The sequence below is a fragment of the Clupea harengus genome, chromosome 17, assembly GCF_900700415.2.
Source record: "Clupea harengus chromosome 17, Ch_v2.0.2, whole genome shotgun sequence".
Classification (NCBI taxonomy): Eukaryota; Metazoa; Chordata; class Actinopteri; order Clupeiformes; family Clupeidae; genus Clupea; species Clupea harengus.
The window spans coordinates 16,213,347-16,225,846 of NC_045168.1; the positions used below are offsets into that span (position 1 = coordinate 16,213,347).

A 12,500-nucleotide genomic window follows, 5' to 3' on the forward strand; every position below is an offset into this window, starting at 1 on the left:
GTGCACAGCAAAGATCTCTGCCAAGAAGCTCATACTGATCTGCAGTCTGTAGATTTCCTCTTCATAGTCCATGCTGATCTCTCATGTTAACATCATATACTCATACAAACCTTTCTCTGATGTGACATGTTACAACACTAAGATATGGCAATGCATTCCTCTTTCCTCATATCTCACAGTGCTCAATGTTTATAAATTACACTGCTGTGTGTTTTTTCTTTTGATGGCCTTTGCATGATGTGGAAATGCCACTTACCATCTTTCCCTCTTCACATTGTGCAGTATGTTACTGTACATGTCTGCTAAATACCTTAGCCATAACCATAACCATGTTCATCTAGCCAATTGATGTATATGTTTAATACCCATTGAAAGTTAAATCCATTTTAACTAAGAACTTTTAGAACCCTGTGTTTACATCCCTGCTTTACAGGCTGATGTGGATCTTTTGTGTCGATGTTCTTTGTCTTCATGCTTTCTTGATAAACTGTGATGATATGCAGCTTTTGCTGCAGTCAGATATCAGATATGTGGTAATATATGATGATGATAATGCTGTTACTAACATACTCTGTGTTGTTTCTCTGGCTGTCTGTCTGTGCTGTGGTGTTGTGTCTCCCCTGCCTGTCTGTGTTGTGGTGTTGTGTCTCCCCTGTCTGTGTTGTGGTGTTGTGTCTCCCCTGTCTGTGCTGTGGTGTTGTGTCTCCCACTGGCTGTCTGTGCTGTGCTGTGGTGTTGTGTCCCTGTCTGTGCTGTGGTGTCGTGTCCCTGTCTGTGCTGTGGTGTCGTGTCCCTGGCTGTGGTGTTGTGTCTCCCCTGTCTGTGCTGTGGTGTTGTGTCCCTGTCTGTGCTGTGGTGTTGTGTCCCTGTCTATGCTGTGGTGTTGTGTCCCTGGCTGTCTGTGGTGTTCTGTCTCCCTCTGTCTGTGGTGTTGTGTCCCTGTCTGTGCTGTGCTGTGGTGTCGTGTCTCCTGTGTCTGTGGTGTTGTGTCCCTGTCTGTGCTGTGGTGTTGTGTCACTGTCTGTCTGTGCTGTGGTGTTGTGTCTCCCCTGGCGTTGCTCAGGACGAGGGCTCGGTGGAGTGCCTGCCGTGTCGGCGAGGTCACTACTGCAGCAACGAGACGACCAGCGCCGAGGTCATGCTGAGCGTCATGGTGTGCCCCGCCGGCTTCCTCTGCTCTCAGGGGCTCGACCGGGAACCCCAGCGCTCCGCCGTCTTCTGCCCCATCGGCTTCTACTGCCCCGGGGGGAGCATCGTAAGTGCAGTGTTGCCAACTCTTTTGTAAGGAAAGTAGCTGTTAGCTCTCCCAAAAGTCGCCAGAAGTCGCTAGATGACGTAATCAACTAATTTGCATAATATGCAAATAAGCTGCGCATGGGCACATTATGCAATTCTGGGAGAGGTACAATTTTCGCGCGAATACAAAGTTCTAATATTTTGCCCGCGAATACAAAGCTCTAATACTTTGCTGCTATCTAGTCAGACTAGCCGCGCAGGCGATGTGTGAGTAGAGAGGAGACGATGACAGCCCTCGCTGTACTCAGCTCTTGTGAGATCGGTTGTAACGTGAACTGCAGAACGGGATATGTGAGATGCTTTTTCAGTGCTTTGTCGACACAATAATCCAATAATAATGACAGAAAAAAGTTGCTAGATTTGTCGCTACCGGTAGCCGCTTTTTGCTAATAAAGTCTCCAAGGGGGTCTGGAAAGTCGCCAGATATAGCGACAAAGTCGTTAAGTTGGCAACACTGCGTAAGTGTTCTAACACCTTCACTGATGTGTGTCAGCTGGTCTAACCTGCAGGAGGTCGGAGGTCGTTATCTGTCAGCACTCCCACTGCAGTGACTGTAGATCGCCCCCTCTCACACACACACACTCACTCAACACACACACTCACTGACTGTAGATCCCCCCCTCTCTGTTCCGCCCTCAGAACCCCAACCCCGTCCCATGCCACTCACTCACCTAAGGGCCGAAACACACCAAACGCGTTTTTAAAAACGGGACGCTAGCAAATGCATTGTTTCCTATGGTACGGCGCGCCTTGCGTGTGCGCCTTTTCTCCGCCACGCGTTGCGTCTTTCTAGCGCAAGGCGCGGAGGCGCACCGCTCATCAATGTCACACTTGGCCCAGGCAGGTTGCGCACGCAGCTCCGCTTCCCAGGCGCCGGGCAAAACAGCCTGGTGATCCTGCGAATGTTTTGCCCGCCGCACTTTGCCAAGGCGTTTTTGAAGCGTCTGCCGTTTTAAAAACGCGTTTGGTGTGTTTCAGCCCTAACACACACACTCACTCACTCACTCACCTAACACACACACACACTCACTCACTCACTCACTCACTCACTCAACACACACACTCACTCACTCAACACACACACTCACTCACTCAACACACACACTCACTCACTCAACACACTCACTCAACACACACACTCACTCACCTAACACACACTCACTCACCTAACACACACTCACTCAACACACACACTCACTCACTCAACACACTCACTCACTCACTCAACACACACACAATCACTCAACACACACAATCACTCAATACACACACTCACTCAACACACACACTCACTCACTCAACACACTCACTCACTCACTCAACACACACACTCACTCAACACACACACTCACTCACCTAACACACACACTCACTCAGAACCCCAACCCCGTCCCGTGCCACTCACTCACTCAACACACACACTCACTGACTCAACACACACACTCACTCACTCAACACACACACTCACTCAACACACACACACACACACTCACTCACTGTAGATCCCCCCTCTCTGTTCCGCCCCCAGAACCCCAACCCCGTCCCGTGCCACTCACTCACTCAACACACACACTCACTGACTCAACACACACACTCACTCACTCAACACACACACACACTCACTCACTCAACACACACACACACACACTCACTCACTGTAGATCCCCCCTCTCTGTTCCGCCCCCAGAACCCCAACCCCGTCCCATGCCACTCACTCACCTAACACACTCACTCAACACACACACTCACTCACTCAACACACACACTCACTCAACACACACACACACACTCACTCACTCAACACACACACTCACTCACTCAACACACACACTCACTCACTCAACACACACACACATTCACTCACTCAACACACACACTCACTCACTCAACACACACACTCACTCACTCAACACACACACTCACTCACTCAACACACACACTCACTCAACACACACACTCACTCTCTGTTCCGCCCCCAGAACCCCAACCCCGTCCCGTGCCACTCACTCACTCAACACACACACTCACTCAACACACACACTCACTGACTCAACACACACACTCACTCACTCAACACACACACACTCACTCACTCAACACACACACTCACACACTCACTCACTGTAGATCCCCCCTCTCTGTTCCGCCCCCAGAACCCCAACCCCGTCCCATGCCACTCACTCACCTAACACACTCACCTAACACACACACTCACTCACTCAACACACACACTCACTCACTCAACACACACACTCACTCAACACACACACACACTCACTCACTCAACACACACACTCACTCACTCAACACACACACTCACTCTCTGTTCCGCCCCCAGAACCCCAACCCCGTCCCGTGCCACTCACTCACTCAACACACACACTCACTCACTCAACACACACACTCACTCAACACACACACTCACTCTCTGTTCCGCCCCCAGAACCCCAACCCCGTCCCGTGCCACTCACTCACCTAACACACACACTCACTGACTCAACACACACACTCACTCACTCAACACACACATTCACTCAACACACACACACTCACTCACTAACACACACACTCACTCACTGTAGAGCCCCCCTCTCTGTTCCGCCCCCAGAACCCCAACCCCGTCCCATGCCACTCACTCACCTAACACACTCACTCAACACACACACTCACTCACTCAACACCAGAGGTGTAAAAAGTACTGAAATGTTGTACTCAAGTAAAAGTACAATTACTTTGATGAAATTGTACTTAAGTACAAGTAAAATTACCCACTTAAAAATCTACTCAAGTAAAAGTAAAAAGTAGTTCATTTAAAATGTACTTTAAGTAAAAGTTACTTAGTTACTTTCAACAACTTGATCGGGGCTGCTCCTATATAGTGCAAAAAAGGACAAGGGGTCATAAATCCGATACAAAAACTAGTTATTTTTAATTAAAGGAAATCTTTAGAAATATAAGTGCAATGACATTAAACATGTCAAACATTAAACATTAAACATGTCAACACAACATTTAAGAACTTTTGGGAGGACATGTCAAGACATGAACCACATGACAGCTAAAATAAAAAGTTAAAATGCCGCTACCCCACTGTATATTTAAACTTTGGTTACTTTACTTGTGTCCACCTTTAGAGCATTAGTCTACAAACTTCTTGTTGAGTTTGAGCAGCAGTTGATTTTCAAGGTGAGTAGAGTTCATCCGGGCTCGCTTTTGCAGTGAACAGCAATCCAGCACAGCTGAAGAGTCACTTGCAGGCGGCCGTGGCAGGTAGGCCAGTATTGAGTTTCAGGGACAGTTTTTTGATATTCTGAAAGGAGTTCAGCAGATCCATATTGACTGAGACACAGGCTAGGTACCCTTCTAACTTCCCTTCACCTTCTGGACTTCATTGAGGAAAATAAATCATCTTCATCTGATGAATGTGGTCGAACTTGCTTCAGCCTCTACCATCCGGTCAAGGTGTTGTCTAACATAGACTAGACCTGTAGAATGACAAACAACATTTCTGACAATTAAGTATTGAGCTGCCATCAAGAGTGCATCATAACACAGAAATAGCTATAAATAGCTACTTGAGATGACAGACCTACAGTATACAGAATGATAACATTATTTTCTATTTCTACATGTGTCACAATTCATAATCCTGAATTCTTGCTAACCAAGATCCCTGAGCATGAACATGAAAGACGTGCACGTTGCAAAGCCACCACTTATTGTTATCAATATCTGACTAAACATCGTGATAAATTCCAGATAACGACATACACATTGACATTGACATTGACCAACTGTCTGACAACGATGGTGTGCGCATTCACATCGTTCCTGTTTCAGGGCATAGGAGGCAGCCAAATGATTAGCCTAATATCAGTTTATGTGGTGTATTTCATTGGTGATGACCGATCTGCAGTTTTTAACACAATATGAGAGACTGCACATAATAATGCTATGACCTGAAACGAATTGAAGACAGGAATGGAATTATTATTAGTCTATTGGATGACGGCTGTTAACAGAAGGATGGACACAAGGGGTGTACACGAGTGTATAGCTAGCCTAGCTAGCTAGCTAGTTGACGTTAGCATACTCAGGGCAGTTGCAAGTGCTAGCCAAAATGAGGCTACTAGTGCCATGACACGCATATTTTGCGTATTGTAGCAAAGCTAACTAAACAACAAGAACGATGTCTGAACTACTAATGGAAAGGGACAAATACTGTACTCACCAACACATGTTTGCGCAGATTTGAAGATTCATTTTTATAAGCAGAAAGTTCTGTCTGGCGGGGCAGGCACAGCTTACACAGCATTATATAGCTGTCGCCTCTTTTAGGTTGGAAGGCAAACTGCTTGCTGAGATGTGGACACAGGGTTTCTTCATCTTCTTTAATTTTAACTCGCGGAAAGTTCGGTGCTTCAGCTTGTTGCTCGTCCGCACTATCATGTTCCTCCATCTGGTGACTCGGCACCGGTGGCTTGCATCGACTCTATCACCCTCTCTCTGCAGCATGCACCACTGGTGAGAATTGTCGTGCGCGATTCCCGCTTTTCGGTTTCCTTTCTTGAACTATGTTTTTTTTTTTTACTCAGTAACGGATGTAATTTCCAATGTAGCGAAGTACAATACTTCAGTCAAAATCTACTTAAGTAAAAGTAAAGTTACCGATTTCAAAAACTACTTAAAAATTACAAAGTACACAACAAAACTACTCAATTACAGTAACGTGAGTAAAAGTAATTCGTTACTTTACACCTCTGCTCAACACACACACTCACTCAACACACACACACACTCACTCACTCACTCACTCAACACACACACTCACTCACTCAACACACACACTCACTCACTCACTCAACACACACACTCACTCACTCAACACACACACTCACTCACTCACTCAACACACACACTCACTCACCTAACACACACACTCACTCACTCAACACACACGCTCACTCAACACACACACTCACTCACTCACTCAACACACACACTCACTCACTCAACACACACACTCACTCACTCACTCAACACACACACTCACTCACTCAACACACACACTCACTCACTCACTCAACACACACACTCACTCACTCAACACACACACTCACTCATCTAACACACTCATTCACTCACTCAACACACACACTCACTCAACACAAACACTCACTCAACACAGACACACACGCACTCACCTAACACACACACTCACTCACTCAACACACACGCTCACTCACTCAACACACACACTCACTCACTCAACACACACACTCACTCATCTAACACACTCACTCACTCACTCAACACACACACTCACTCAACACAAACACTCACTCAACACAGACACACACGCACTCACCTAACACACACACTCACTCACTCAACACACACACTCACTCACTCACTCAACACACACACTCACTCTCTGTTCTGCCCCCAGAACCCCAACCCCGTCCCGTGCCCCAATGGGACGTACAGTGGGCAGCCGGGGCTGAGGGACGAGGCTGACTGTGTCACGTGCCCCGCGGGGAAGTTCTGCTTCTCTCAGGACCAGGACCAGCCCGCCACTGAGCCGGTGAGACTGGAGGCTGAAGTAGGGTTTTAAAGTGCTGAGCTCCCGTTCACACACATGTGTGTGCTCCTCTCTGCTCCTCTCTGCTCCTGCTCACACACGTGTGTGTGCTCCTCTCTGCTCCTCTCTGCTCCTGCTCACACACGTGTGTGTGCTCCTCTCTGCTCCTCTCTGCTCACACACGTGTGCTCCTCTCTGCTCCTCTCTGCTCCCGCTCACACACGTGTGCTCCTCTCTGCTCCTCTTTGCTCCTCTCTGCTCCCGCTCACACACGCGTGCTCCTCTCTGCTCCTGCTCACACACGCGTGCTCCTCTCTGGTGTGCTTTGTGTCTTTGATGTCTAGACTGGGTGAAGCTGTTAACACAGCTGTTAAGTTGCATAAGTTGATACAGTTAATTCTCTTCAGTGATGCTGAATAATGTGTGGGTTAATGCTAATTCTCTTCAGTGATGCTCAGTAATGTGTGGGTTCTGCTTGTCATTCACTGCATTCAGTTCAGTTCTGTTTTGCTCCCTCTGTTTCGCCTGTATTGTGTTTCATGCTAGACGGGTTCCTGCCCAAACGGGCACTACTGCCCTCCTGGCACAGGGCATCCACACTCCTTCCCCTGCCCAGCGGGCTCCTTCAGGAACAACTCCCTGGGGCACGGTGGCGAGAGCTGTGTGGCGTGTCCTGCAAGGCATTACTGTGGCACTCCAGCCACCCGTACGCCCAGCGGGTGCCCTCAGGTAAGGTACACACACAGGAGTGGGGCACCTGCACATGGTGGACAACTATAGCTATGAGCCCAACTATAAATATTAGCTATGAGGGCCAACTTTACAGATTAGCTATAAGCCCAACTATACAGATTAGCTATAAACCCAACTATACACATTAGCTATGAGCCCAACTATACAGATTAGCTATGACCCCAACTATAAAGATTAGCTATGAGGGCCAACTATACAGATTAGCTATGAGCCCAACTATACAGATTAACTATGAGCCCAACTATAAAGATTAGCTATAAGGGCCAACTATACAGATTAGCTATGAGGGCAACTATACAGATTAGCTATGACCCCAACTATACAGATTAGCTATAAGGGCCAACTATACAGATTAGCTATGAGGGCCAACTATACAGATTAGTTATGAGGGCCAACTGTACAGATTAGCTCTGAGGCGAGAGCAGAATGATTCAGAGCGTGAGTGTTGTTACCAAGGCTATTTCCCAATAAAGAGCAAAGAAGCTGATTATTTTTAAGGTCAAATATAGGGCTCCTACATGAACACTTTTTCCAATCATTCAGAGCATGACTGCTGTTACTGTCAAGTCTATGTTAAAATACACAACTTTTCATAGATAGATTGATAGATAGATAGATGGATACTTTATTAATCCAGAGGGAAATTTAGGAAATGTACATAATTTGAACCATCCTTAAAGTAACACATAGGAATCACATATCATGACCCTTTTGTTCTGATTATGTCAGGGTTTCTATTGCCCTGAGGGCAGTAGCACTCCTGCCCCCTGTGAAGAGGGCACCTACGGCCCTCGCCCTGTCCTGGCTGATGCTTCAGAGTGTGCCCCTTGTGACGGGGGCAGGTACTGCAGCGGAGTGGGGCAAACTGAGCCGTCAGGGACCTGTGAGGCAGGATTCTACTGCAGACACAGAGCCACCACAGCAGTAAGGCTTTCACGCTCCTCTGAGAGCAGGCCTCTCTTCTGGAGGCATTTAATGACGTGTACGGTGACTGTGTACTGACTGATAGACTGATTAAGTTGTGGTGGAGCTCACCTGCTAAAGGCAGTGTTCCTACACTGCCAGTGTATCGCATGTGTCTGGATAACATAAAATAATGTAATAATTTAATAATTTTCAAAAATGAGCCCTGCACATCTGCCTTACTTTCCCCCTCAGCACACCCTCTCACACACTCTGCTCTACCCTCTGTGTGTGTGTGTGTGTGTGTGTGTGTGTGTGTGTGTGTTTCCTGCAGACCCCTGTGGATGGTCCGTCAGGCGGCCTGTGTCCAGCTGGCAGTTATTGCCCCTCAGGCTCATCCTACCCCTCCCCCTGCCCCCCCGGCACCTTCAGCAACAGTACCGGCCTCATGCACACGCAGCAGTGTGTCAGCTGCCCCCCAGGGTAATACCCGTCATAACTACCTCACCAAAACACCCCACCAAACCACCCTGTGAAACCACCAGATCAAACCACCCCCACCAAAACACGCTACAAAACAACCCCATCAACCTACCCTATCAAATCACCCCATCAACCTACCAAGCAATCATTACCCTACGCTAACGCTACGCTAACATTACCCTACAGTTCCAACTGTCTTCCATTGACCAAGCAATCCTTTCAGACCTCACTGCTCCTCCACCTCACCTCATGTGCTTCTTCCTTCTCAGATACTACTGTCTGGGCTCCAACAGTTCTGCTCCAACTGGGCGCTGTGCTGCAGGCTTCTACTGCCCTGGTGGGGCAGACTCCCCTGTGCAGAGAGAGGCAGAGGAGGGGCACTTCTCACGTGAGGGGGCAGTTAAAGCAGAGGATTGCCCCCTGGGCACCTTTCAGCCCGTGAGTCTACACCGACGATTCCTGAAAATCAAAATCCTAATGTGATGTCTTTAGACTAAGACAACCGGGGAAGAATATGCAGACCAATCATTGGAACATCCATATTACTGCAAGATCCATAAACAAGTGTTTGTTTAAGCTTTTAAAGCTCTAAGTGTTTTGGTAGCATGTATATGCTGTCTTCTTTGAGGTGTCATATTGAGTTCAAATGTCCACTCCGTGTCCAGGGCCGAGGCCAGGGAAGGTGTCTCCAATGCCAGCCTGGCCGCCTCTGCAATGAGACGGGTCTGTCCCAACCCCCCCTCTGCCCCTCTGGCCACTACTGCCCCCCCGGCTCGTCTGTCGCTCGGCCATGTCCACCTGTACGTACCCCACCTCTCTTGTCTTTCACCTGATAATCAGTGGTGTGGACATGAGCAACAGCATCCTAATCTGTCTACTCCATCTCTCTCTGTGTGGTGTGTGTGTGTGTGTGTGTGTGTCTGTGTGTGTGTCTGTGTGTGTGTCTGTGTGTGTGTGTGTGTGTGTGTGTGTGTGTGTGTGTGTGTGTGTGTGTGTGTGTCTGTGTGTGTGTGTGTGTGTTTGTGTAGGGCTCCTACTTTGCTCATCCTGGTGCAATAGAAGTAACACACTGCAGCTTGTGTGATGCGGGGCAGTTCTGCCAGAATCCAGGCCTTTCTGCCCCAGAGGGTCCCTGTGCCCCAGGATTCTACTGTACTGGGGGATCCAGCACTGCTACACCGGTAACACTCACACACACACACACACACACACACACACACACACACACACACACACACACACACATACATATTTTAACTAGTCTTTCAAATGGCTGTGGCATGTTATCCATTGTAGGTGAACTTGCGGTCTGGAGACGTGTGTCCTGCGGGCTACGTGTGTCCCCCTGGCACCATGCACCCCCACGAGACTCCGTGCCCCCCCGGCACCTGGAGCAATGTGGTGGGGGGGCAGGATCTGTCCACCTGCTGGCTCTGCCCCCCTGGGTTCTACTGCAACACCTCCGCCCTGACCCAGCCCACCAATGTGTGTGCCCCAGGTACTGCCCAGGAACTCTGACCCCCAGCGACCCCCCCAGCCCCCCACCCCCACCCCACTGCACAGAACTGGAGTAAATAACTGCCACTTTAAACAACCACTACACTAAATGACCACTACACTTAATGACCACTACACTAAATGACCACTACACTTAATGACCACTACACTAAATGACCACTACACTAAATAACCACTACACTCAATGACCACTACACTAACTGACAACTACACTAACTGACAACTACTAACTGATCAATACACTAACTGACAACTACACTAACTGACAACTACTAACTGACAACTACACTAACTGACAACTACTAACTCATTACTACACTAAATAACCACTACACTAAATAACCACTACACTAAATGACCACTACACTAAATGACTGTTACATTAAGTGACTCTAATGGACTAATACTCTACATTACTGACCACTATACTAACTGACAACTACACTAAATGACCGCTACACTAACTGATCACTCACCACTCCTCTGGTCTCACCTGACTCTCTCACTTTCCCCCACTGTGTGTCCTTATTCCCAAATGCCAAGTGACCTTGTCTTTGTTGCACAGCAAGCGTCTTCAGTACCACTACAATGCTGCTTCTTCTTGGGTGGTAAGAAGTGCATGGTAGTGACACAACACACACACACACACACACACGCACGCACTGTGCTCCCTCCCCTGCCTCTCACCCTTGTGTCACACACTGTGCTGCTGCACGTGCGTTGTGTGTTTTTGTGTGTGTGTGTGTGTTTGCCATTTACAAGTACAGCGTTGAGGCCTCTTTCACCAATAGGGTTTTATTGCTCTGGTGGGGCAAAGAGCTCAATGCCAGTAGATGGAGAGAGCGGCGGCCGCTGTCCAGCTGGGTCCTACTGTCCACCGGGTTCAGCCTCGCCCTCACCCTGCCCTGAGGGCACCTTCTCCAACAGCACAGGTACGCATGAGACACACCTTCTCCAACAGCACAGGTACGCATGAGACACACTGTAACACACAGCACAGGTACGCATGAGACACACTCTACGCACAGCACAGGTACGCATGAGACACACACTAACACAGCACAGGTACACATGAGACACACTCTAATGCACAGGTACGCATGAGACACAATGTAACACACAGCACAGGCACGCATGAGACACACCTTCTCCAACAGAACAGGTACGCATGAGACACACTGTAACACACAGCACAGGTACGCATGAGACACACTCTACGCACAGCACAGGTACGCATGAGACACACACTAACACAGCACAGGTACACATAAGACACACTCTAATGCACAGGTACGCATGAGACACACTCTAACACACAGCACAGGCACGCATGAGACACACACTAACACACAGCACAGGTACGCATGAGACACACACTAACACACAGCACAGGTACGCATGAGACACACACTAACACACAGCACAGGTACGCATGAGACACACACTAACACAGCACAGGTACACATAAGACACACTCTAATGCACAGGTACGCATGAGACACACACTAACACACAGCACAGGTACGCATGAGACACACACTAACACACAGCACAGGTACGCATGAGACACACACTAACACACAGCACAGGTACGCATGAGACACACTGGGGCTCTAGTGCACTCATCTCCTCTGTCCACTGTAGTAAATATACATACCGCATTCCACGCCACGTCTGTAAATTGGGGACCTTCTCCAACAGCACAGGTATGGGGGTATTAGGCTTAGTCGGGAACTGGCCCATTCAGATCCACTGTCAGCTAAACAAGATTGTTTCTAAAGCATTACATGACATCTGTAAATGGAGCTTACTGACTACATTAGTTAGCATTAGTTATACAACTGTTTTGCCATTTCTAGATCATTCCATACCAGCATGTCTGTGTAGTAGGTGGCCACATGACCAAGCAGCATCTTTAGAGAAATATGGAGATATGATAATGCTCCTCTGATATTTTGGTTTGTTT

At 48.2% G+C, this 12,500-nt stretch overlaps 1 protein-coding gene across 1 annotated transcript in view; it reads left to right on the top strand.

Annotated features, from left to right (window-relative positions):
• Positions 1-12,500, top strand: part of LOC116224424 (neurogenic locus notch homolog protein 3-like) — a 27,872-nt gene that overhangs the window by 13,338 nt on the left and 2,034 nt on the right. Inside the window, exons 11-20 of the mRNA XM_031584103.2 lie at positions 1,064-1,255; positions 6,746-6,880; positions 7,424-7,606; positions 8,360-8,554; positions 8,868-9,016; positions 9,286-9,454; positions 9,682-9,816; positions 10,045-10,197; positions 10,313-10,514; positions 11,326-11,466. Of these exons, the coding sequence (XP_031439963.2) occupies positions 1,064-1,255; positions 6,746-6,880; positions 7,424-7,606; positions 8,360-8,554; positions 8,868-9,016; positions 9,286-9,454; positions 9,682-9,816; positions 10,045-10,197; positions 10,313-10,514; positions 11,326-11,466 (1,654 nt within the window). The remainder of the gene's footprint in view (positions 1-1,063; positions 1,256-6,745; positions 6,881-7,423; positions 7,607-8,359; positions 8,555-8,867; positions 9,017-9,285; positions 9,455-9,681; positions 9,817-10,044; positions 10,198-10,312; positions 10,515-11,325; positions 11,467-12,500) is intronic.